Source organism: Manacus candei, unplaced genomic scaffold (genome assembly GCF_025592945.1).
Source record: "Manacus candei isolate 608988 ecotype Guabito, Panama unplaced genomic scaffold, ASM2559294v1 h1tg000043l, whole genome shotgun sequence".
NCBI lineage: Eukaryota > Metazoa > Chordata > Aves > Passeriformes > Pipridae > Manacus > Manacus candei.
Genome location: NW_026138091.1, coordinates 10,285,349 through 10,310,903, shown reverse-complemented (window position 1 = coordinate 10,310,903; position 25,555 = coordinate 10,285,349). Strand labels below are relative to the sequence as shown.

The 25,555-nt window shown below is 39.3% G+C and overlaps 1 protein-coding gene across 2 annotated transcripts in view; it reads right to left on the bottom strand.

Moving 5' to 3' along the window:
• The window catches only part of NELL2 (neural EGFL like 2), a 145,930-nt gene extending 120,604 nt beyond the window's left edge, over positions 1-25,326 (bottom strand). The window contains exons 1-3 of one of the 2 annotated variants that reach the window (XM_051795791.1): positions 24,875-25,326; positions 24,576-24,704; positions 3,329-3,479 (exon numbers count right to left, since the gene is read on the bottom strand). In XM_051795791.1, the coding sequence (XP_051651751.1) occupies positions 3,329-3,479; positions 24,576-24,704; positions 24,875-24,929 (335 nt within the window). In that variant the 5' untranslated portion in view covers positions 24,930-25,326. The remainder of the gene's footprint in view (positions 1-3,328; positions 3,480-24,575; positions 24,705-24,874) is intronic. The other variant, XM_051795789.1, reaches the window with a different exon arrangement.
• Positions 25,327-25,555: the final 229 nt, after the last annotated feature.

Sequence of the window (25,555 nt, the reverse complement as noted above, 5' to 3'; positions counted from 1 at the left end):
CCACACTGTACCCAAAACTACCGCTGCCCAAACTCCTTGGTTGCTCTAATCAGAGGGGAAAAAAGCAACATCTGTGGAAATGTATGAGCAAGTTAGAAAGAGACAGTTAAAAGTATTGTTTTGGATTCTTTCACTTTAGGTTTATTTTTAAATATTTTATTATATTAAATACTAGAGAAAAGCATAATTGTTATAAAACGGGAAGTCAGCTTTGATACTCAGCTAGGAAAAGAAAAATAAAACCATTTAATTGAGTACGAAAAGATTATTATATTTGCAGAACATCATCTCAGGAGTTGTTTTTTGTGGTGACAGCAACAGCCCAGCCTCAGCAAATGCCCAAGCCAATGCCCAAGCCTGACTTACATGAAGAACTTTTGCATCTCTCTGACAGAGCAAAAATAGCATTCAGCATGATGCTAGGGAGTAAACTTTGTGAGACCAGTCCTGCCAACTTCTTAAGACCCAAAGCCTTAAATAGTTGCATGGTCATATCTCAGTGCAAGTATTTATGTTTTATGATCCTCAAAATGGAACCAGCAAAGAAAGAACAAAAACAACCACATAAAACTAGACAACACAGACTGAGTCAGTAAATTCTGAATCACGTAAACTATTTTAAGTCTATAAAGAAAATCATAAAATTAAAAAAAGTAACTACAATTTAGGAAATGCTCTCAATTGCTGTAAACTAACATATTTGCACAAAATTCCCTAGACCCATGCAAAGAGGATGAGTTTTATTTTCAAAAACATAAAATGTTTCCTTAGCCACTGAATAAACATACCTGTTTCCACTTCTTAAACATTTTTATTTTCTTGTACCTTAGAAATTCTTTTACCCTAGAATCATTAGCTGTTAAGAAACCTCTGTAAAATAAAACCTATGAAAAGTTACTTGTGTGATAACTGACTATATCTTTCAGTTATTGCCACCTTTCTTACTAGCATTTAACTCCTCATTGCAGAAAAGCATGAGCTAGTACTAGGAATATAGCCACCAGGCAGCAGTTCAATACTAGCACAATATTTTTTGACATCAGCTAGGGCAAAGGAGTGGAGCCAGGTCTGGCATTGCTACTTCTCCTACTAACTATGATGACTGCACAAAGACTTCACAAGAAGTTGTTTAAGAACTAAAGGACTGTTACAGACAAGTCCCTGGTCAGAGGTGGGCAAGGTCAGAGATGGAGATCCAGAACTGAAGCAGCAGCTATGTAATGTAAGCCATCTAAATGTTTAACTTCTACATTCTCTTGTCTTTATTGTCATTGATCATAAAAAAAACATTAAAACCATAACTACAGGAGACTCAGAGATGCTACCCTGATTCCAGTATTACCCACACCTAAGTCAGCCCTTATTTTAGCACAGTTAACCTGAACAAGCTCTACTATGGTACACAGACTTCTGTACATCCTAGCACAGAATAGAGCAGAATGTGTTTATTAAAAGCCTAAGGGCACATCTAATATAATAGCCACAAGTTCTTTCTGGCCATACTCTAGTTCAGAGTAATTTTATACCTGCTGAAGATAATGAAGATATTTCCTGACTTTAAGGGGATCAGATTACATCTAAAATTTTTAAAACAAATTCTTCTAGTTTCTTTTTAAATGGATTACCCAATATTCTCCCAAAAACCACAATGAAATATTCACAAGTAGATTGTTCTTTAGCTGCTTCAACAAATCTGACCTAATGAATGACTATTTGCCTAAATAAGCTAGAAAAGTTTTTTTCTTCTTTTTCAATTATCCAAAGGCTTACAAGGAGACCCAAAAACAAAACATAAACCATACATCTCTACAGAAAAATTGTAAGAGGATAAGATAAAGAGGACACAAATGGTGGTAGGAGTTTTTTTCACCAAGGCGCAAACTAGTTATTATGTTCATTTTTTCATAGCTCTAACATTATAACATTAGAATAAGAATAATAATAGTTTTCACAGTTAAGAGAATAAGGGTTCCAAAAATGTTCAGCAGTGCCACTCAGTTACACATCCACAGTTAAAATACCTACACACATAACACAGACCTTCTGATTTCAACTAGAAACCTTGACAAATGCTTTCCATTGATGTAAGACAGTTCAGATTTCAATATGCAGATAAACAGAAGATCACAGAATCAAAGAATCACAGAATCAATTAGGTTGGAAAAGTCCTCTGAGATCATTGAGTCCAACCTATGACCAAACACTACCCTGTCAACTAGACCATGGCACTAAGTGCCACGTCCAGTCTCTCCTTAAACACCTCCACGGATGGTGACACCCTGAGCAGTCCATTCCAATGTCTAATCACCCTTTCTGTGCATACATTCCTCCTAATGTCCAACCTAAAACTCCCCTGGCACAGCTTGAGGCTATGTCCTCTCATCCTGTTGCTGGTGGCCTGGGAGGTCGACCCCCACCTGGCTACAACCTCCTTTCGAAGTAGTTGTAGAGAGTGATAAAGTTACCCCTGAGCCTCCTCTTCTCCATGGAAGCCCAGTTCCCTCAGCTACTCCCATAAAACTTGTGCTGCAGACCCTTCACCAGCTTCATTGCCCTTCTCTGGACACACTCCAGCACCTCAGTGTTCTTCCTGAATTGAGGGGCCTGGAACTGGACACAGTCCTCGAAGTATGGCCTCACCAGCGCCAAGAACAGAGGGACAATCACTTCCCAAGTTCTGCTGGCCATGCTATTTCTGATACAGGGCAGGATGCCATTGACCTTCTTGGCCACCTGGGCACGCTGCTGGCTCATGTTCCCTGGCTGTTGACCAGCACCCCCAGGTCCTTTTCCACTGGGGACCTTTCCAGCCACTCTGTCACCAGCCTGTAGCACTGCATGGGGTTATTGTGGCCAAGAAACGTTTTCTAGCAAACACTGCAATCATTTTGAGTAAAGTTCTCTGTCATTCATGGGGAGGCATAAGCCCATAGCTGGAGGAATTTTTGTTTTTTTTAAACTGCTTGCCGTGTTAAACTGGTGCAGGAGGTGAACATAGAGGGCCAGGCTTTGTGAATCGGTGTAGCTATACTGACATGACGCTTTTATACCAGCTGATCGTCTGGGCCTTATGGTTCTGAATGACAACAGAGAACTGCCTTTTCCTGCCCTTGGTGGCAAGAGACACGTAAAGAGTAACATCTGTTCCCCTTCCCTTAGCTGATTTGGACTTGTGAATTTTTATGAATCTGCACACTATGGCTATCCAAACACTATGAATATTTGCAAATGATGTGCTACACAACAATTTTGCTCTAATTTACGTTCAATTTTTTACTGCATAAATACATATACTTTTATTAGCCAGCATACAGGCATCAGTACTTACCTGTGATCTAAATGATGAATAGAGAGAATAACCCCTGAATTCAAATGGGCTTGTTTTAAGGTCACAAGGATCGTGAATTCATATTTATTTCTTAACTTCTGAAAAAAGACTTCAGCTGTTTCTGGAGATGCTTTAACAATTCTTGAAGTATCTAAAAAAAAAAAAACCAAGAGAAAAAAACACTCACTATAAAATCTTACTTTACTTTATATCCTCATTCAAATAGCTTACAAAACAACAAGCTATTTATGAGAAGCACAATTGAACAGACAGGCAAAAGCAGGGACCAAAGTATTTTAATCATCAGTTTTACATGCAATAGGAGCCATTTCAATCAAAGAGAACACATTTTCTAGGACACTTATTCTATTCTGTAGAAGGGTGGTGTTTTGTTTTGAGCCAGGGTCATAACTCTCTTACTTTCTCCATGGGTGCCACATGGTACCTTTAATATCTCCTCCAAAGTATGAGCTCACTGGCAATGAAGCACAGAGTAACAACATATGAGGCTAAACCATGAAGCACGACATGAGCAACTTTTTAGTGACTTCTACAAAAATGTGAAATACTACAAATAAACTGATTTAAAAGAAAAAAAACAAAACAAAGCAAAGAGCAGACCTCTTTAGGGACAATTTACTCAGCTTTAAGTAATTCTATAGTTATCTTAAAAACTCACCAAATTTCAAAATATATTATTGCTAATTAATCACTACATACTCCAGTTGTGTGGTATTTTGCTGCTGCTTCTTGCACAGAATGTCATGAATCCTTGTTAGAGTAATGACAAACACAAAATATTTTAGTTTTAAAAACTCACACACACACAAGACTGAAGCAATAGTTCTGCTGAATTTTACATAATATGCATAGAAAATAAAGAGGTCCAAGCTCAAAACCTCTAGAGAGATAATTTACAAAATAAGATGTCAAATGCTAGAAAAACAATTCCCAAGGTTTTCCATAATACATTATACGAGGAAAAAAATTAATATACATTTTTAACGCTCAAAATCAATTAATTAGCATGTGTAATCAACCGTGTAAGAACTAAATCAATTCACAGTAATTTGACCATCCTGCTCCATGTGGGGACACTAACTCAGAAACAACAGTAGAGTTAACTGCAATAGAACTGGTAATATTCTTTTGGCAGCACTGGAGCTGAGCTCTCAAGTACACCACTCTCAGTGTACACCACTGTTCTTAAAACAGTTTTATTCTTTAAGCTGGACCTATGAAAATGCTGCTCTTCATTAACAGAAAAGAGTCCATATATTTTATGGACCAGGAATATTTTTAATATGTATTTAAGAAATGTAACAACCCGTACAACTCTGAAGTCCTAATCAAGCTCCTGCTCAGGGTCACACCAGGCTGAATTTCATTTGTTTTTCACATAGGGGAATCCAAAAGACAAAAAAAAATAATCTGGTTTCTAAATTTCTACCAAATTCCTATGATATTCTCGTTAGCAACCGATGAAAGAAAGTATATGCATAACACCCCTACCCTTATACGAGGCCAGTTCACACATAAATAACCATCTCCCCCTCCCACATGCACTTTTATTCCAACTGGAGCTACTGGGATGCAAACATTGCACTACAGATGGCCTGTGCTTTAGCAAGGAAACAAATCTTCACCATCACGTGGAGCTCTCCAGAGCTGTCCCAGTCCTCATCACTGTGCTGAGAGAGGCAGGGGAAACACAGAGCTGCCTTAGCACCCACAGGAGAGGAATCTTTTTTGAGGTCTATTCATGTCACCATGAATCATTTGATCACTAGGTTGGAGGAGAATTTTCCATCCTCTATTCTATCAGACCTTATCTGGGTACCCTATCATCATTCATTGTGGCCTTAGATAATCTTGTACACAGACAATAGCATCAAGACCTGATTACATCATGCTCAAAGCCTATATATTAAGATTTCTGTCACATTAACTGCTAGAGTATTAAATTGCCAAACCACATGGTCATTCAGTTTTGGTATTGCAAATAGGTCAGTTCATATTTGCTGCTCAAACAAGCTACACAGCCTTTTCAATTATTACTACTCTTACAAAGCACAAAACTCTTTGTTCAGGGCAGGCACCAGGTGGATTTCGTAAAAGCAAGGTGACTGAAAGGTCCTTCATCCATCAGATCCATTCTTTTTACACTAACATAAGAGTGCAAATCCCTCCTTCCAAGTGGCTTCGAACACTAGCAGTAGGTGCTTGATAGATGACCAGCTATGCTCAATAAATAATGCTTCAGGCTTGTTCTTGACATTTAGCTTCTAGTAATCAGTTTAACACCCAAGGAAAAAAATTTACTGGAACTGGATAGCTTGGAAAATAGCTTGGAAAATCAAACTGGTATATCTCAGATAATAATTTGTGGTTTCTCAACAGTTACATAAAAACCTCATACTATGAAGATTTCTAATACACAAATCCAAAGGCATAAATCTCTTTGGAGTGCAGAAATAAGGAGAGAACTATTATTTTGAATGAGAAATTTTTCTCTAGCCATGATATATATATTGGGTTTACTTTCCTAGAATACTGCCTGTGTTTGGTTTGACCACACCATGACATCTTACAAACCCATAGTGTCATCATCCCATCATAAATTTATAGAAGAATGAAGTGACAATGAAAGAAACAAAAATCCAAACTCAAAGCATGTCTCACTCCTCGCTCAAGTTAGAGGTCTTTTAAGATCTAACACTGCAAAGCAATCTGAAAGCCCAGTGAAGAAAACCACTGACCACGAAACTCGCAGGAACTCAGCCCTTCAGAATACAAGCTTAGTAGCTGTCTGTGTTTGCAACAACCCTCACTACTAGGATGCATTTTCCTCTCTCAGAGACAATCTGCAGTCAGAGCTCTGCAGCAAACACCAATACCACACCAGTGTGGTAATGATAATTACTGCACTATAACCAAGACAGCAAGTCTAACTTTCACCAGGACTCATTCCACAGGTCCAAAGGCACTTCCACCAGCGCAAACAGGTGTTGCAGAAAGAAGCAGTTTTATCCTTTGCTGTCACCAGCCTTTAATTTTTTCTCCTCATCCCTGTGGTGACAACTGTATTCATGTAAACATATGAGGAACCATATTAGGCAACTGATCCAATCTTAACTAGCCCAACCATGTCTCACCACCAAAAAAAAAAAAAACAACAAAAAAAACCAAAAACAAAACAAAAACCAAACCAAAACAAAAACCAAAAACCAAACCAAAAACCAAAACAAAACCAAAACAAAACCAAAACAAAACCAAAACAAAACCAAAACAAAACCAAAACAAAACCAAACCAAAACCAAACCAAAACAAAACCCAAAACAAAACCAAAACAAAAACCAAAACAAAACCAAAAACCAAAACCAAAATAAAAACTAAAAACAACAAAACCAAAAACAACAAAACCAAAAAACAAAAAAAAAAAACAAAAAAACCAACAAAACAAAACAAAAAACAAAACAAAAACCAAAACAACAACAAAAAACCAAACCAAACCAAAACCAAAACAAAACAAAACCAAAACAAAAACCAACCAAACAAGAAAACCAAAAAACCAACCAAACAAAAAAACAAACAAACAAAAAAAACCAACAAAACAAAAAACAACAAAAAAACCCCAACAAAACAAAAAAAAAGAAAAACAAAAAACAACAAAACAAAAAACAACAAAACAAAAAACAACAAAACAAAAAACAACAAAACAAAAAACAACAAAACAAAAAAACAACAAAACAAAAAACAAAACAAAAAACCAACCAAACAAAAAAACAAAAAAAAACAAAAAACCAACAAAACAAAAAACAACAAAACAAAAACCAACAAAACAAAAAACAACAAAACAAAAACCAACAAAACAAAAAACAACAAAACAAAAAAACAAAACAAAAAACCAAAACACCAACAAAAAAACCAACAAAACAAAAACCAACAAAACAAAAACCAACAAAACAAAAAACAACAAAACAAAAAACAACAAAACAAAAAACAACAAAACAAAAAAACAACAAAACAAAAAAAACAACAAAACAAAAAAAACAACAAAACAAAAAAAAACCAAAAAAACAAAAAAACAAAAAAAAAAACAAAAAACCACAAAAAAACAACAAAACAAAAAACACAAAAAACAAACCAAAACAAACAAAACAAAAACAATGCACAAACAAAAAACAAAACAAAAACAAAGACAAAACAACGACAAAACAAAACAAAAAACAACGACAAAACAAAAAACAACGACAAATCAAAACAAAAAACAACAAAACAAAAAAACAACAAAACAAAAAACAACAAAACAAAAAAACAACAAAACAAAACAACAACAAAACAAAAACCAACAAAACAAAAAACAACAAAACAAAAAACAACAAAACAAAAAACAACAAAACAAAAAACAAAACAAAAAACAACAAAACAAAAAACAAAACAAAACAAAAAATCAACAAAACAAAAAAACAACAAAACAAAAAAACAACAAAACAAAAAACAACAAAACAAAAAATCAACAAAACAAAAAAACAACAAAACAAAGAAAACAAAACAAAAAATCAAAACACCAACAAAAAAACCCAACAAAACAAAAAACAACAAAACAAAAAACAACAAAACAAAGAAAACAAAACAAAAAACCAAAACACCAACAAAAAAAACCAACAAAACAAAAAACAACAAAACAAAAAAACACAAAAAACCAAACCAAAACAACAACAAAAAACCAAACCAAAACAAACAAAACAAAAACAAAGCACAAACAAAAAACAAAACAACAACAAAGACAAAACAACGACAAAACAAAACAAAAAACAACGACAAGACAAAACAAAACAAAAAACAACGACAAGACAAAACAAAACAAAAAACAACGACAAGACAAAACAAAACAAAAAACAACGACAAGACAAAACAAAACAAAAAACAACGACAAGACAAAACAAAACAAAAAACAACGACAAGACAAAACAAAACAAAAAACAACGGCAAAACAACGGCAAAACAACGGCAAAACAAAGGCAAAACAAAGGCAAAACAAAGACAAAACAAAGACAAAACAAAGACAAAACAAAGACAAAACAAAAAAACAACAACAAAAAAACAACAACAAAAAAACCACAAATGGCCGCTTTGGAAGCAGCCATAAACAAGTTACTGAAGGTAAGCAGGAAAATTTCCATACACAGCACCAGCAGCATACTAAATCACACAGTGGAAAGACTTAGGACAAGCCATTCATTACAGATGTTTTCTAATCCACAATAAAAAAGCAGTTATTAAGCAATGGATAACTTGTTTCAGCAAAGGATGTGCTCTTGAGTTTCTGAAGAGCATCTAAAGCTAAACATACAGTATGAACTGAATTATAAAACAGACTCCTGCAGAACAGTCTTTGAAGGAGGCATCCTAACTAGTTGAGCTCCACACTTTGTTTCATGTGCACATAATTAGCTTTTAACAGCAGCATCTATAAATCAATTCTGCATCTGACTGTATGTTTGTTGAACTATCCAAATTAAAGACCAGTGGTTTGTGAGGAAAAAAAAGGGTTGTAGGCTAAAACGAATCTGAAAAATATAATAAGGCTGGCTCAATTTTGTTTCATTTTCCTACACTAGTTGAGATGAGTGTCACAAGCATACATTCACATTCTGTCACTTCCCAATATTCCAGTTTTTGGCTAATATTTTCTTAAATAGGAATTTCACACTGACTACAAAGGGCAACTGTTTACTTAATATTGTTCTTTTTTTTAAGTAATCAATGTGGGCTAAGCTGCTCCAGCCAGTGAGCCAATGGGGCAGCATACAAAGCCAATTCAAAAGCAGAATCTTTCCAACTCTGAAAGGGTGTAGCAGGTTTTTAAGTGGAGCACAGTACATTCAAATTCAGGAGTTGCATTCCTGTAATGAAAACTGAAGACAGAGAGAAGTAAAACAGCCTTTATTAGACCAAAACCCTGCTAGATGTGATGCACTTTACATACTTCAGCAGAAAGGCTGGTTGTTTTGCTATTTGAACTGATAAATAACATCAGCTCATAAAACATTTTGAGCTACTTTTCCTATACATTTTTAATTGCCTTCTCATAGATTCCCAATCGTTTCAGAGAGAACAGCAAAACAGGAGCAGCTACAGTTTTCCAAACCCACATGAATCTGAGTTGGTTTCTCCAAGGCTGTAGGAAGGAATGCAGCAAGAGCATGGGGGAAGATGCTGCAGTTCTACCTCAAATTTAAAAGACTACAAGATACAGGGTAAACACTAACCCTGTAAGACTCCAATGTGGGGCCATTCCCAAAGGGTGTGCTTAAGCTGCAGGGCCCAGGAGCACTGTCTAGTTCCCAAGTCCAGGTGAATACTAGGACTACAACTTAAATGTATGTCAGGATACAAACAGGTGCATCTAGACCTTTATGTACCCAAGTGCTCCCTGTAAACTGGATACAGCCTAGTCTCACCAGAACAAAAACTTACAAGTGCCAAGAGCAAGAATGCTAGTAAATCTTAAATGATCAGGACCTTGGGATAGCCACAGACTGTTCAGGGAGATAGCCCACAAACTGCCCTTGTAGTTTACACACCACCACAACATAATGTGTCTCACTTCTTATTTCCATTAAAGAAATGCTTCAGCAAGGATGTATACAGATAGAAATGCAATCGATGGGAAGGAGAAAAGAAAGAGGGCAAAATGCTCTTCAGTTGAAACTAAACAATCGAAACAAAAACTGACTTGAAGCCAAATCATTAAATCAAATAAAAACAAGGGGAAAATGTCACAGTTTGTTCTCACACCGTTTGGGGAGATTCCAGCTACCTTTGCTTTGTAGCTTCCTCTATTCTGAATGTCACCTACAGCTTTGGTGGATCATCCAGCTTCCTCCACTTCAAACCATATGCAAAGTCCCACAAGTCACAACAGACTGACACAAAAGACTAGAAGAAGGACCTGTCTCTGAACACATTTTGCCCCCAAATATATTGGCTGCTCATGCTTAAAAAATTCAACTTCATACTGTTCATCCTCAAAAAATGGTAATCATATCACTTCTGACCAAAACTATGGCTCACCTACATGCTACATACTTTGGTGTTTAAAGTCATCTTGGCACAACTAAGAATTCAAATCCACTGCTGGACAAGAGGAGGGAAAGGTACTGAGAGCCTGGACACCTAGACTTAAAGGCAGTTGCAGTGTTTCTGATCTGAAATATCCAAACCATTATTATGGACTGAACTTGCTTGTGTAATCAGGAATAATTTGTACATTTGTCTAAATAATCGTGATTTCGTTCAGTGCTTTGCTTGAAATGTTTTCTTCTCCATGTTCAAAGTCCCCAGGGAATTTTTGCTTGGTTTATTAAGCTTGTTTCCTTTCTTAACTTTTTGTTTTGAAGCTATAGGAACATTAAAAATTAACAACTATGCAAATAAAATTAAAATAGAATATATTTAATGGGGGAAAACCTTCTACCTGGTATGATAGATTGAGATGTCTGAGGGGTAGCAAGCTTTCAACTATTTCTGCCTGCTCCTGACACTGGTTTGGATGACTCTTTAGGATAGACTTTGAAAATTCAACTGTGGCAAAGTACAGTTGTAATGTAATATGCCTTCCCTGTATATTGACAATGATACCACTGAAATCTGCCTAGAAGCATTCTGCAGAAGACATGATACAAATCTAGTTTGAGAGCAATTATTCTAGTGGCTGGGTTAAGCCTCTGAGCTTATGTACTGACTGGCTGCTTCTAGAAATCAAGAAAAGTCACATCTAACTGAATCTTTCTGTGATGCTAAGCTTACCTTCCCACAGCCTAACTAATATGACTTCCCCTGCTAAAACAGTCTCTTTGCATCCCTGTGAGGCTACAAAACAGTTGTTGAGGTGCCAGCCACTGAACTCTTTCAAAACATGGCAAACTGCTAACATGATCTTGAAAATCAGGCTTTGTGTCACACATGTACTTAACTAGACTGCACTGTGTGGAATGGGGAAGGTGGATCTTTCCTTCCAGCCCACCCATCTTCTACACTAGCAGAATTCAATTCCTTCAGTGAAGCTGTCAAATGAAGGGTGCAGCTGCTCAACATGATTCTTCTCCTGCATTACAGACCACGGAAATGTCATTTCAGTGGTGGTTTGCCTCAGTGTGTCAACAGCACAATGTAAACAGCCATAGACAGCACCTTTGCTTGGTTAGTAGATCCATACAACACAAAGAAGTAGATGCAGAGAGAACAAGTGGTAGATTTACACCACTATATAAACATTCATTTGAGCATAGGACTAGGTATCATGGTTCTCTCAATCTCAGGCTTAACTTGTCAGAGCACAATGCTAAGACACTTGGACATCTCTCATCCTCCCTTGGACTGTGGTCCTTTCAGCAAAGGAGGAATTTGCAATAGGATTACAAGTGGGAATCATTTACTGTAACGTAAAGCAGCCCTCAAAAAGGCTACACCTCAAAAAGTCAGGTATGCTCTTCCAAAAATACGTAGGGTCCATGACTAAGGGTTTCATGACCTTTGGACTCAGTAAGTAAAAAGCAAATAAGAGGTAAATAGGTACAGTAAAGGTTCTAGTGACTGTATCTACACTAACATATTTCTGATAATTTTTCAAACCTTTTGCAAATGAAAGGATAAGAAACCTAACTGTAGAAAAACCTGAATTTTAAATGTGTAGGACTCCAGATTAGAAGGTTCTTCTCAGAACAAGAGGTTGAAACAGCTGATTTGCTACCAAGCAATAAAGATCCTGCCACACTAGATTGTTACTAAAACAACTCCCACCAAACCACCATAGAAAATGAGAATGTGCTCTCCTGAACATTTCTGGAAGGAATTTTAGAAACGTACAGATCATCACAGGGGGAAGCACCACACATACAAAAGAACTATCAGGAATTTTTAAAGGCATAGGTGATACAGAAAACTTCTGCTCCTTGTTCAGAAGAAATAGTATCCCTTGCAGTGTAACTATGTCATCATGCTAGATACTATCACCAGGAGAGAGGGTGCTACACAGAGTAGACCTATTACATGATAACAAAATGATGAAGATAAAAGACAGTTTCTGTTCTTGTTACTGAAATTCCACTCCTAGGAAATAAAAATGTGTGCTGTATGGTATGCTCTGCACCATATATTTATAATTGTAATGCTTTCTGGTGATTTATAGTTTCCAGATTATCAATTATATGATGCAATAGCTTTTTTTCTTATTATTATCAGTTTTCCCTCGTCTATATTTCAACCCTATTTTTAATTCCTCTTTAAATTTTGAAGGTAGTATTAAGTACTGCTATTTATAATTATGTTGTTCAGGTTTTTCACAGCAATACTACTATACTACTATAAAACCTACTATGTTTGAACAAGGACACAGATGTAGCATTGAGTAGGATTTCTCTCTGGTTCTTCATTTCAGTAGAGGCTCTAGCTACATTTAAAAGGTAGCAGCTACTGTAGCTTTATAAATATATATGTGTATATAAACATGCACACACAGAGCTCCCTTTAGGCACAAAGCAGCTTTCTAGAAGCTGCTTTGAGAATACCTTGAAACCTGTGGAGTAAAATCAAGCCTCTCGTTTTCCTTGCTGCTGCCATCTGTGGCATATGCACCTAGTTATGCTTGGCTGCATGCAGTCACATAAGCACTTTGTGTCAAACTGACCTAACAACAAACAAAAATATCACACCAAGAAATGCTGTTAACACTGGGACATTGAAGAGCAGAAGAAAAATAATGCATTGCCTTCCAGTCATACTGGTACTGTAATAAGGGCATGATATACCTTAGAACTACTAAAAGACTGATTTTATTTTCAGTCCCTTGTCATATAGCATGGTCAGGATTTTAACAGTTATTCAAGTTGTGCTCTGAGGGGGAAGATAGGAAGAAGAGGCAGTGTTGCCAGCCTTTTCCAAATGAAAAAGTAGGCTACTGAAGGTAAACAAAGCCTAATCAATTTAAAACAATAAAGTACAAACTTAATGAGAATAATAAACCATCTAAACAGATTATGCTAGGTGTAGATCAAGCTGCATGACATGACCTACCCTTCTCCCTGAAGACATGACACAATTCAAATTCTCAATTATATCACACTCCAGTGGTGAACTATCATACAGTAACAGACTGTAGATCAGTACCCACCATGGTACCTCTGGATTAAGATCATGCTTGGTGTAGACATTCCAACACCCTCTCAGCAACATACCACATCTCTCCCTCACTTGGTTCTCACTGTGCAAGTGTCAGTAAGACTTATTCATGCTCTCTGCTCAGTCATTTTCTCTCAAGACCTCCTTTTCTGACCAGTATGATGGTCCTGAGGACCTAACTCCTGCAGCCTGTGTTTCACAGAATCATTTAGGCTGGAAAGGAGCCCTTCAGATGATCTAGCCCAATCATAATAATTTCTGAATGCTCTGGAGGGTTTACCTTTTTTCCCCCCCATTAAGAATCTGTTTCTCCCTCTTTGCATTGGTTTGAATCTCTCATCCTAGTTTTCCTTCATTTCTGGCTTTCTGAGGTACAAGCATTTTTTGCCCACATAAGGGCTAATTGCCTTCAGCTCACCAAAAGTGTAAAGAATTTTAGTGCTGATTTATTTTCACATAACACAATGGTGAGCTTAAGAAAACATTAATATGAGATCCATTGTAATTTCACAGATAACCACAACAATGTGGTCTGCATGAAAAATTAACTTCTGACACACGAGAATCGCCAACAGTCACCAATGCAGACAGAGAGCTTCAGAAAACTTAAACCTGTATCCTAACAGCAAAAGTAGCACAGCATGGCAGGGGGAGGGAGGCCGCAACTGTTAAAAATTACATCTGAAGCATGCCAGGCACAACCAACACCTTTGTTGCTAGCCACAGTAGACTGAGCAAACAGCAGCAGATAGGGGGAGAAGGCAGGAGACTGAACTGTAAACAGAATTTAGGCAGCAGCAAAAACAAGGGGGAATTGGCAGAGAGACCACACCTGAGGGTAGAGGGGGGACACCAATGCCACCAACTGTACTGGCATTCTTGGAAAAATCTCGACTCACAGAATATCTGTATTGATGCCAGGAAAATGAAAGGTTAGAAGGTTTTGAATCGGGAACATCAAAGAGGAAGGATCCAAAGAATACCATTACACACAACTCAGCTGTGAGCAGGGAAGACGGACAGAAAATACATTGGGAACCTGAGCTACCATTGCCAGAGGTTTCAAGGAAGCTGGGGAGAACTAGAGTCCAGATGCTCCTGCAAGAAGTTTCCTTTCAAGTCAGGTATAAATGGAGTCCACGCTTCTATGAATGTGTCCACTAGCCCTGGTTAACCAGCTACAGGTTTTCAACTCATATCCAATTTATAAGCTTGGATGAGTTAAAATCATAAAATTTGTCCAAACCCTAATTTCTTTGCTCTTGTAGGCTTATTTTAACTGGATATCACTAAAACATACTTAAGTGCACCAAAGAACAGGTTTCAGGAGAATACAAAGGTACCAGTTGCATTATTGAGTACCAGGTCTTTGATGCTACTTTGTGTCTTTGAAAATCTCTCCCTATACTACAGCAACTCCACCAATACCCTAGATCTCCAGAATACAGAAAAACTTACAGGGTCATCCACCCATCCTTAGCATATTAACTGAATGTAACACAATTACTACAACATAGATAATGTTTTCTAGATATTTTATTTCATGCTATCTTCTAAAAAATAAAAAGTGTGGAGATTTCCACGACTTCTTTTCAGTAGCTATTCCACAATCTAAACTAGTTCACTGTGAAAGTCTCCTTTTGTCTTAAATCCTCAGTATCATTACCTGACTCTTACCTCTAGCTCTCTGAATACTAAATAATTCCTTCGTTTTAAACCTCTAAGAATTTTCTAATACTAGACACTTATCATACAACACTTTTGTCATTGCTTGAACAAGCTGTACATACTGAAGTTCTTTCAAAAGCTTTCTTAGTAAGCCAGTCCTTTTGTTACTGTATAATCAGGTTTGTTGTCCTCTTCAGTCCCTGCAATTCATTGATATTCTTCTGAAATACAGAAACCCAGAGTGAATGCAATAACCCAGACACAATCTCAGTTTTAAAAAAATTCAACCTCCCAGATCTTATTCATGTATGCTTTCGTTACACTAATGGTATATGCAGGGATTCTTAAAAAGAGCATCACTGAACAGGGTACAAAAGGTTTTCCTCAAGTCTACCCTCTTCCTTGAATGGATGCTGAGCAAATCTTCAAGTTCAAGGCATATTAGTCAATGTCACAGGAAATCTTAAGAGTGCCTTTGGAACAGTTGGGGCACAACATGCAAATGTGTATTTAGGGAGTTATTAAAACACAGATTATTGACTGCAAAACCAGAAAAGGTCCTTTGGAACTCTTCTGGATCATTACACAGCTGTATCTAGAGATTGGTGGACTTCCAGCCATAGAGTCAAGGCTGGTACATGTCACCTCTTTTTAGGATAAACAATATGGATGTTACTACCATCTAATTATACTTAAATAAGTATTTATGCTGGGGAAATTGTATAAATGTTGCTCTGACAGAGTGAGCAATTCTACAACTGGAGGTCTTTTTCTTATTATACTCCCTCTGTTTTCAGAGAGGAAAATAGTCACTCAAATTCCTCTAAGAGAGTTCTCAGTTATGGATCGCTAGCAATATTGATTATAATGGCTCCTTTGGAAACATTACAGTCTATTGCAGCAATGTTTTGCTGCAGCCAATGTTAATCTGCTAAAAGCCTTTTGAACACTGTGCCTTCAGAAGTCTGTTTTAGTCTTGTAAGAGACCATGTCCGTTGCTTTAGCACCTTGCAACAGCCCAGAGTTGCGAGCAGCATCTCATGAGATGACTCAACATAAAAGTCAGTTTTCTAAGCCTGCGTGTCTCTGAAGTCATCAGCATCACATACCCCCCAAAAAATGTATGCACCAAAAAAGAAAAGCAAACAAAATGTTATTCAATGTAACAAATAATAGAATTTTTTACTGTAAAATTCTTCCATGTTGAAAATGGCTACAGCTTTTTCCCTACCAAAATATGGTTTAAAGAGAAAGAAAAAGAAATAAGAAAAAAAATTACTTCCTCAATGGAACCATAACTTAAATGACATATTTGCTACAAGTTTGGTATAAGTTTTTAGGGTTCACTAATAGCTACCTGAGTGAACATTCGTAATGGGTATTTGTCCAGGCAAAAAAAATAAAAGCTAAAGTACCCTTTCTTATCATATTTCCCCTCAGATTTTCCTGAGAGAAAATCTTATGGACAATGCCAAGAGGGAAAAATTAGCATTTCTTAAACACTGAGATAAAATATAGAAGAATTTAGCCAAAACAGATGGACAGGAAAAAACAAACAAACAAACAAACAAACAAACAACCCAGTGAAAATCCTTTTTCGCCCCTTATTCAGCTGTACCTTAACAGCACAAGTAGAAGAACTGCTCAGTGCATCTGCACCTTGGCACAAAACCAAATGGGACCAAATATAGGGAACTGAAGAGTCACTATATGGAAGTACAGTTTCCAATGACAGCTATATAAAATTTCCAGCTCTTATCCAATGGTTTTAAGTAACTTATGAACTCAGTTCTGTACCTCCCCTAAGACTCAGTGGAAATAGTGAAGTTAACCATACTTGGAGTTATTTTTCCAAGCTAGCACCTATATGCCCTGGAGGATACAGACTACAAGAACATAAGATGGGGAAGAGAAGAGAGTAGAAAACCTCTTTCCCAAATCTTATTAGCAAATAGTAGGGGAAAAACAGACATTGTGACTGATCTAGATGTAGGAAATGCTGCTGTCTTCTATGAAACCTCACTGGAAAAGGAATCATGCTGCAGTAGGGGGAGAAACCATAAAAAAAAACATTAACCTTGCAAGTCTCAGGCATACTTTGTGACTACAGAACTATGTCACAGCAAAAGCAATTACATAAGGGTAGCAAGACCTTGTTTTCCCACATCACTACCTCTCGCTAATGCAATCCTCCCCCAGCAACATGGAAAGATGTGCTCAACGGCTACCCGGAAGAGTCATTGTCCTCTCTCTCAGGGCACACGTTGCATGTGCTGGGTTCTCTCTGGTATGCAGGACAGATGCTGCCCTGTTGTTCATATTGCACATTTTAACTTCAGTCAACACCCCTGCCCTGCTGGCAGGAGTGGCTGCCAGGTGAGCAGCCATCTGCGTCTAGTTGCTCTTGATTGGGACATCAACATGGAGAGAGGCCTCCTTTGGCCCCATTCCTTTGACCATCCTGTCCCTTCTCACAGCACCAACCAGGGCTCTGCCCCAGATCACCATACTGACACCATCTTCATGTATTTCCCTTTCATACACACCTTAGAGCTGTACATCATACCCATCTTCAGCTTTCCATCAAATATGCTTGTTTTAGGTGATACTGAAGGTATGAATAGAACATGATTATTTGCATCAACCTGAACAACCAAACACTCATTAAAAAAGTTTTTGAGAATTGGCATTGTCCCAATAGAAAACAGACCCCCAGGGAGTTCAATTTATTGCAGATATCAGACACAACCTGGCTGTGAAAAAGACAGGCTCAAGCCCACAAGATCACAATACAACACAACATTCCTCTAAACTGAGTCACACCCTTGCTGATTAATAAATGCAGGTATTAATTCCCTCCAAAGGCTGAAGTATCAGAGGCTGGAGATATCAGCTGTCTCACCAAGCCCAGGCAAAGCCACCAAAGACATGCTGCTTGGCATCATCTCCAAGGGGATCTTAGTAGGCAAGGTATGGTACTTACACCACCTAGTAGGTATCCTTTCTCTCCCCATGCTGTAGCTTCTTCCAGAACCCATGCTCTTAAGAATTTAACAGACTGACAAGAGGCTATATGAAGATACATGGAAAGAATTTAAAACAAACAAACAAAAAAAAAATCAAACCCCAAAGGCTAGAGGGAATATTTAATCTCTGCTCATTTCCTTTCCCTCACAATAGAAAGTCCACTGCAGAAAAACAAAAACAAATAAAAAAAAAGGACAAGAAAATAACACTTTGCATAAAATATTTTTCTTGAGATGATCAATGGCATCATTTTTAGAGCTGTACTTAAGATAATTTTATTGCTCTACACTTACACTTTTTTGATACTTCATATGTCTAATATACATTCTCAACAACAATATTTATTTGAAACTTTCAGCATAAGACAGGTGCAATCCACAAAAGCTACAAGCCAAGTACATTCCTTAACATTATTTTGTATCGACTATGCACTAATGACTAGATTCAGGGATAATAAGCTTTTCTTCTCTGGAAACCAGGGTTTCCTTGGTATCTGTCATATAATAGGTACCCATTCAGTTTCTATTTCTCAGTCCTACCCTCTGCTGTACCATTACAAGCATCAATCACAAGCCCACAATATTTAAACATTTTTCTTCCCCTAACTTTTTCCCTTTCTACTTTACAGATAAACCAGCACAGCAGTAGTTGGCAAGCAACACAATCACCAGTACTGGGTATCTTCACGATTATTCAGCAGTGGATAAGTGCATCATAGTTCTCCATGCATTAAAGCTCAGCATGGTTTGGGATGGGAAATGGATGTATGATTCTCACATACTACTTCCTCCTTTTTGGGCAGGCTCTTCAAGCATCAGATGCTTCCCAAACACCTCCTCTTGCTACCATTGCTAACAGGTGGAGGAGGATGTTGAACATTAAGCTCTTCCAGAGCAAGGGGATGCCTTGCAGTAGCAGCTAGAGCAGCAGGCCCTAGAAAAAAGCAGCCCAGCTCTTCAGGGCTCTCCTTCAACATCCAGCCCAGCTCCCCAGCAGCATCAATTGCTACCCTGGCAGTGCCCTACTACAATGGTTACTGTTGCATGGGTGCAGAGGTGACTTAGGAAAGTGCCAGAGATGGAAGGCAGCCTAGGAAAAGCTTTGGCTGTTGTTCCAGATATGCCAAAACCTGGACCTTTCTGGCTACCACATTGTCACAGAGCAATTGCTTACACTAGACATTTCTAACATCAAAAAACATGCCAGTACTTACTGAAATTAAACTTTTTTTAGAACTTCTATTATCTACAGATGATCTCTATGCTGGAGGTCCCACATTTTGATAATTCGGTGTTTCCAAAAGAAACCAGTTTGCACGCAAGACAAAAAATGCTGCAGATAGATATTCACTCTGCAGTCAGCTAAGCCAGTTGGCAACATTACCATCCTCTTCCCCAGCTGTCTGTTACCATTCCTCTGGGAGGGGTGTACAGCTGGAGAACGGGGATTTTGCAGGACTCTAATCCATGTCACTGCAGTCAGCCAGGTTTGCTCCTGAAGCTGGCTGACTTTGTCACCAGCAGACATGGGAACACTCATATAATCTCTTGCTTTGGAAGAGTTGTTGGGACAGTAACCTCTAGCTCTTAGGTAGTGACAAGCAGCTGGGAACAGTAATATTTTCAGCAGGCTCAGCTGGAACCTGCAGAAAGCATCTGTCCATAGTTTCAATGACAGGTGGCAAGGAAAAAGCTGTGTGTGTGAAGCGCATAGGCAATGTAAATCCTATTTCTGTGAGAGAAAGTTTATTTGCCTCTACTTTTAAAGCTTTATTTTTAGCTCCTTTATTTAGTAATGTCCAGAGAGGTATCATGAGACAAAACACAGTGAACCTTCCAAAGGCATATAAGATATAGTAATATTGCCTTGCCAGTGTTTTAAAATAATGTACTAATGATTGAGTCATACAGCAACAGGTAACAAATCTCTTATACCAAGAGGCCTATTTTAGGGATGTTTTTTTTCCTCCTGCCAGCAAGTGCCAATTCAAAGAACAGTACTGACGAGTCCTTTCATTCATCCCAGTGACAGGTTAAATTATTTTCTGGTGCTTTATAGCACATCTCGTTCCCCATCAGAATATACCACATCTTGCTTGTAGAACTGTCCCTCCTCATCAGAAATATCAAAATATTATTTATAGCCATATTATGAATTACATATCCTAACTGGCAGAGAAAAAAAAACAACAACCTTATCCTCTGAATGAGTTCCAATTTCTGCATTGATACATAAGCTCTCACATTTTCATGACTGCCATCTCCTTTTTATCTTTTTCTTAAATACACATTCCTGTGTTAGTAACCATCTGACTGCACTCTCCTGTGCATCTTTCAGCCCCCTCTTTGAGTATATGCCCACCTTTTGATGGGCATATACTGTCCTTACACATCACCTGGTTTTCATTTTTTTGCCTCTCATCACTTGATCTATGGTGTACCTTCTACCACTCTCCACTGGTGCTGGAGACAGATAAAAGATGTCTCCATTACTATATACATACACACATATGCACACACTCTTTGGACAAAAAATAGTCTGATGCATACTATTTCCTCTCAAGGAGACAGATCCAGAAAGATTATCAAAATATTATATTTGTAAAATACATATACAGAGTCTAAAGGGAGGAGGGAGGGTGACAAAAAGTTACTGCCTAGCAAAATTACAGAGAAGACCAGGTTACTCTTGCAGCCCCTCTTTAGATTCTCACATCTCAGAACACCATTTCCCACTGCCAGTTGAAATACCTGGCTTCACTGGACCTTGCATGTGCTTAATGTTATGTGTCCTAGCATAGACTTGAGACAGTCATCCAAAAGCCTTTTCACCCTTCAACCTCTGTTGTAGTTTTGTCCACCTCTTCAAACTTCCCTGCCATTACATATGCAACAAATGCTCTTGCAGCAATATGATTTCCATATTGCATAGGAAAATGGTTACTGACTGTCATCTCCACCTATCTCCTCATTGTATTAATGCACTATATTTACAAAGAAAGAATTCTAAGAAACACAACAGGTACTTCTCCAAAAGCCTTCAACTGAATTAATTATACTTCAATCCACCCACCTGGTTTGGGCTTTACCCAAGTGTCATCCCTGTTTTGCAAAGGGAAGAACGAAGGTACTGAGAATTTCATTGACTTACATAAACGGTCACCAAAATAGATATTCTGACTTCTGTTCTGCCGCTCTGACCAGAAGAGGAATAATTTTCCTCTCAACATATTTTGACATAATAATATCTGCTGTTGGCTAGAAAGTGCTGGCAGATGTTCACATATAGCAGCACTAACATTTCTGAAGACTTCCTCCTGTTTTCTATTCATAATTGTATCTTCCCACAAGCTACTCTGGAACGTTTTACAATTACTTTGCAAATCACACTTCCAGAAAGAAAAGTCCCTGTAGCTAACTAGAGCCAGATTACAGTGGTATTCAGTTGCTACCATCCACAACAACCAAGGAGAATCACATGTTTATGAAGTTTTAGAATCCAAGACAACAGCATCTAGATCTGCTGCACTCAGAGTACACAGGTACAAACAAACAAACAAACAAACAAAAAAGCCCAAATGACAGCAAATTTCAAATGGCTAAAATTTATTTCTAAATCATGAATAAGGAGCATTCTAAATGCTCTTGAATGGACAATAACAGCCTAAAATTACCTTTAGAGAGTAATTGCTTACAGGTTTATATGGCCTAGAAATATAAGTACTTTTGAAAAATCAATTACATGAGGAAGAATTTGTCAGAACAGCCAATTAGATGCTAAACCCTTGTATTGTAAATTGATACTACATCTAATTAAACAGTCAAACCTTTTTGCCTAGAAACAGAAGGAAAGAGACTGCTCTGTTTTAGCTGTATGTACAATTTTCCTGTCATATATCTTTGTCTGTTACCTGTTGGCAGTTCAACATGCTACTTTCATAATTTCCTTCTACAATAAAGAACAGCATTTAGGATTTCTGTATGTTTTAAGCTTATGTAAAATAAGGCTTCACATCAGTTGAAAGTGTGATCTATCCAAAAAGGCAACATATTAAAATATAAATATGTATGCAGTACAAGACAACATTCAATATCTAAAGAAACCAAAAGGCAAAGGATCACATGTTAAAGCTTCCAGAATAAGTTCACAGATCATTTAAAGTCATTTGTATCATTCTCAAAAAATCATTTCTGTCTAGAACTAACGCTCTAGCTGGAATAAGGAAAAAAGCAGAGGCAAACCCAAATTCCAAGTCAACACATACATGTATTTGAAATTCAAGCACTGTAAATACATACATCAAAAGGCATACACTGCAGCAATGTTCCTAAAGTGTGAGCTCTAAGAGCAGAACAAAATTTACTAAGTGGACCCAGTGGTCTAATCAAGGAAGAAAACTTCTCTATTTCTAAATGCAAGTTCAAAAATTAAAACCTCTCTGCTCAGTAAGGACCCCATTTACTATAAGAAAATCAGCAGTCATCTCATACAGTAGTAGGGAAAATTGTCTCCAGTCCTGCAGGGCATTGAGGACTTCCTAAGGGACACTGAGTGACTTCAACCACCATTTAGACACAAGTGTTTTCATCCTTGTTATTCCCCTGATTCTTCTTAACAAAATAAAAAGGTTGTTTTGAAAATTTAAAACTCCTGTCTCCTTTTGTTATGAATAAGCTGCTAACCCATTTGGGAACTATGTACATTCATAATTGCAAGGAAAGAGGAAAGAACTCAGAAAAAAATTCTTTAGTAACCCAGTAGTTTTTTGTCCTGTCACTGGGAAAATATATAAGAAGTCTTATTCTTCCAAATCTCTAATCCTGTTATCACTGAAGACAAAGTGAGTTATGACTTCCCCCTCACCCCAACCCATTATAGTACAATGGGGCTGCAACTCAGAACCATACCTTAAAAATTACAGCTATTTTAGGACACAAATTCCACTGCCACACAAACGCGTTGCCATTCTAAGCAGTCATCCCCTTCACAGAGGGCTCTGCTCTGCAGCCACAAGCCCATCAGAGATGTTTGAAGCCTGCATGTGCCAGTGTCTTAGAACGCATATGCCCATGCGTCTCCACATTCGTGTCCATAGTGACACATGCTGGCTGTTCTGGGGAAGAACATCTAGAGAGGTCACCTCAAAAAAAAAAAAAAAAAAAAAAAAAAAAAAAAAAAAAAGCGCCTTTGGCAACTACTAGCTTTTGATAAATTATCTCATTTATGCAAACATAAAAAAAAAAAATTCCTTTTCAGATCTTATCGCCCTTTCTCCCTTGAATTATAACTCTTCTGTACATGAAACACAGCCTCTTGCCTGTTGCACTAGAAATCTGTTCAAATCCAAGCTGAAACTTCTGGCACGACACAAGAAGCCAGCGATCAGGTCCCCCCTATTTTAAAAGTGCAGGCTGATGTGGAGATTTGCTTGTGCTTCACCAGATGTTGAGCCATATTCCTTGGTTTTGTTTAGTCATAGTTTATAAGGAGCATTTAATCATCTTTCAGAGAAGAGACTTGCTTCTAAAATCCATTCCTAGGCTTTTTTTTTTAATTAAGATAGAGTTGGGTTTTTTCCTAAAAATATTCTTGACTCCAGCTTCATTTTACATGTGCAATTAAAAAATACACTGATAATGAGCAGATGTAGGCAATGTAACTGATGCCAATATATTCAACTAGACATGAAGAGTGATTTTACAGTCCTTTATGAATTACAGTATAAGTAAGTTTAATACTTTTTAATAAACCATCTAAATGTATTTTTGAAAGATGGATGATTACTATTTTATTCCGGTTCCCAATATTAGCAAACAAACAATCATAAACACTAAAAGAGACCAAAACTCATTCTTTGTTTCTCAGGAGGTAGTCACAGAAGCTCCCAAGGGCTAGTTTCCCTTGGCAAAAAAAAAAAAGGGTGTTCTTATTTCCAGCCATCTGCCTCCTTCCTCCAGGGCACTCCATTTTGCTCAATTCACATGAAACTTTCACTGAGCTTCTCCTTAGCTGGAACTGGGGTATGATAGCGTTTCCCAAGTAAAGCAGTAGAGTGGGTGGTGCTATTATTCATCACCGCACCCCACGACTCACAAAACAAGCCATCTGCCATCCTTGTTCCTGCTGTAGTTTAATTAAGCGTCTACCAGTCAAAGGAAAAAGAAAAAAAAAGGGGGTGAGAGAGGAAAAAAAAAGGAGGGGGACTGTGAAGAAGAGTGGAAGAAAATCGAACAGGAAGGGAAGGGACGGGCCCCCGGTGTCTCAGGAGCAGGCAAACCCCTCGCGGTGGGTGAAGGGTGGGGGGCGCCCCGTGAGCGGCGCCGGGTCCGACGGCCGCGACCGGAGTTTTGGGGCCGGGCGGCCGTACCTGGGAAAAGGAAGGCTTTGCTCCCGTTGTGCAGCCCCGGCACCTGGCGCACGCCCTCCGTGGAGCCTCCCAGTTGTAGCTCGGACAGCACGTCGATCTGCAGCGAGGGGTCCACGCCAAAGCCTGAAACTGACCCAGAAAGTGCCATCACGCACCCGCCGACGCCGCAACTTCCCGGGTTGGCCCCGAGCCCCGCCGCCGCTCCCCGCACCTGCGGCCGCCCAGGGGCCAGGGGCCGCTGCGAAGCTCCGCCAGCCCCGCTCCCAGGCGCTCTCCCGGCAGGTCCGGCATCCGCCTACCTGGCCCCAGGCAGAGGAGAAGGCAGAGCGTGCTCAAGCGGATGCCCGACTCCATGGTACACCGATGCGCTCAGTCCATAGTCCACCTTCTCCGGCAACTGCGGGCAAAAAGCCAGCGGAGCACAGGCTGGGTCCCTCCCCGCCTCTCACCGAGCGGCGCGGACCCCGCGCCGCCCCGCAGCGCGCATCACGGCAGGCGCCGCGCCGCCCCGCCGCCGGCCGGAGCACACAAAGGCGAGGGCGGGGGGCGTGCGGGCAGCGCAGCCCTCCGCCCGCGGGCAGACAATGGGGGAGCCCGCCGGAGCCTCCTGCCGCCGCAGCCGCACGAGCGAGGCCGCGGCAGCCGGGAGGCGGAGGCGGCGCGCCCGTGCCCCGCAGCTCCCCGCCCCGCCGCCACCAGGCGCAGCCCCTCAGCTGGAGAAGAGCCGCCGCCGCAGCAGCCTCCGCCCGGCTCCCACGGGAGAGCCGCTCTCCTCTCCGCCGTCCAGCAGGGACAGCGGCACTAGCGGGAGGGGCCGCCGGTTTATGCCACGGTCACAGGAGCCGCCCACCGCCTCCGCCGGGCCCAGCAGGGCCGGGCAGGGCCGGGGGGAGGCACCGCCCCGTCCGCCGAGGGCGCGCCGGGCGCGGGGGGTAGCCGGGTCCTCTGTCGGGGAGCTGCGGGCGGGCCCGGTCCCAACA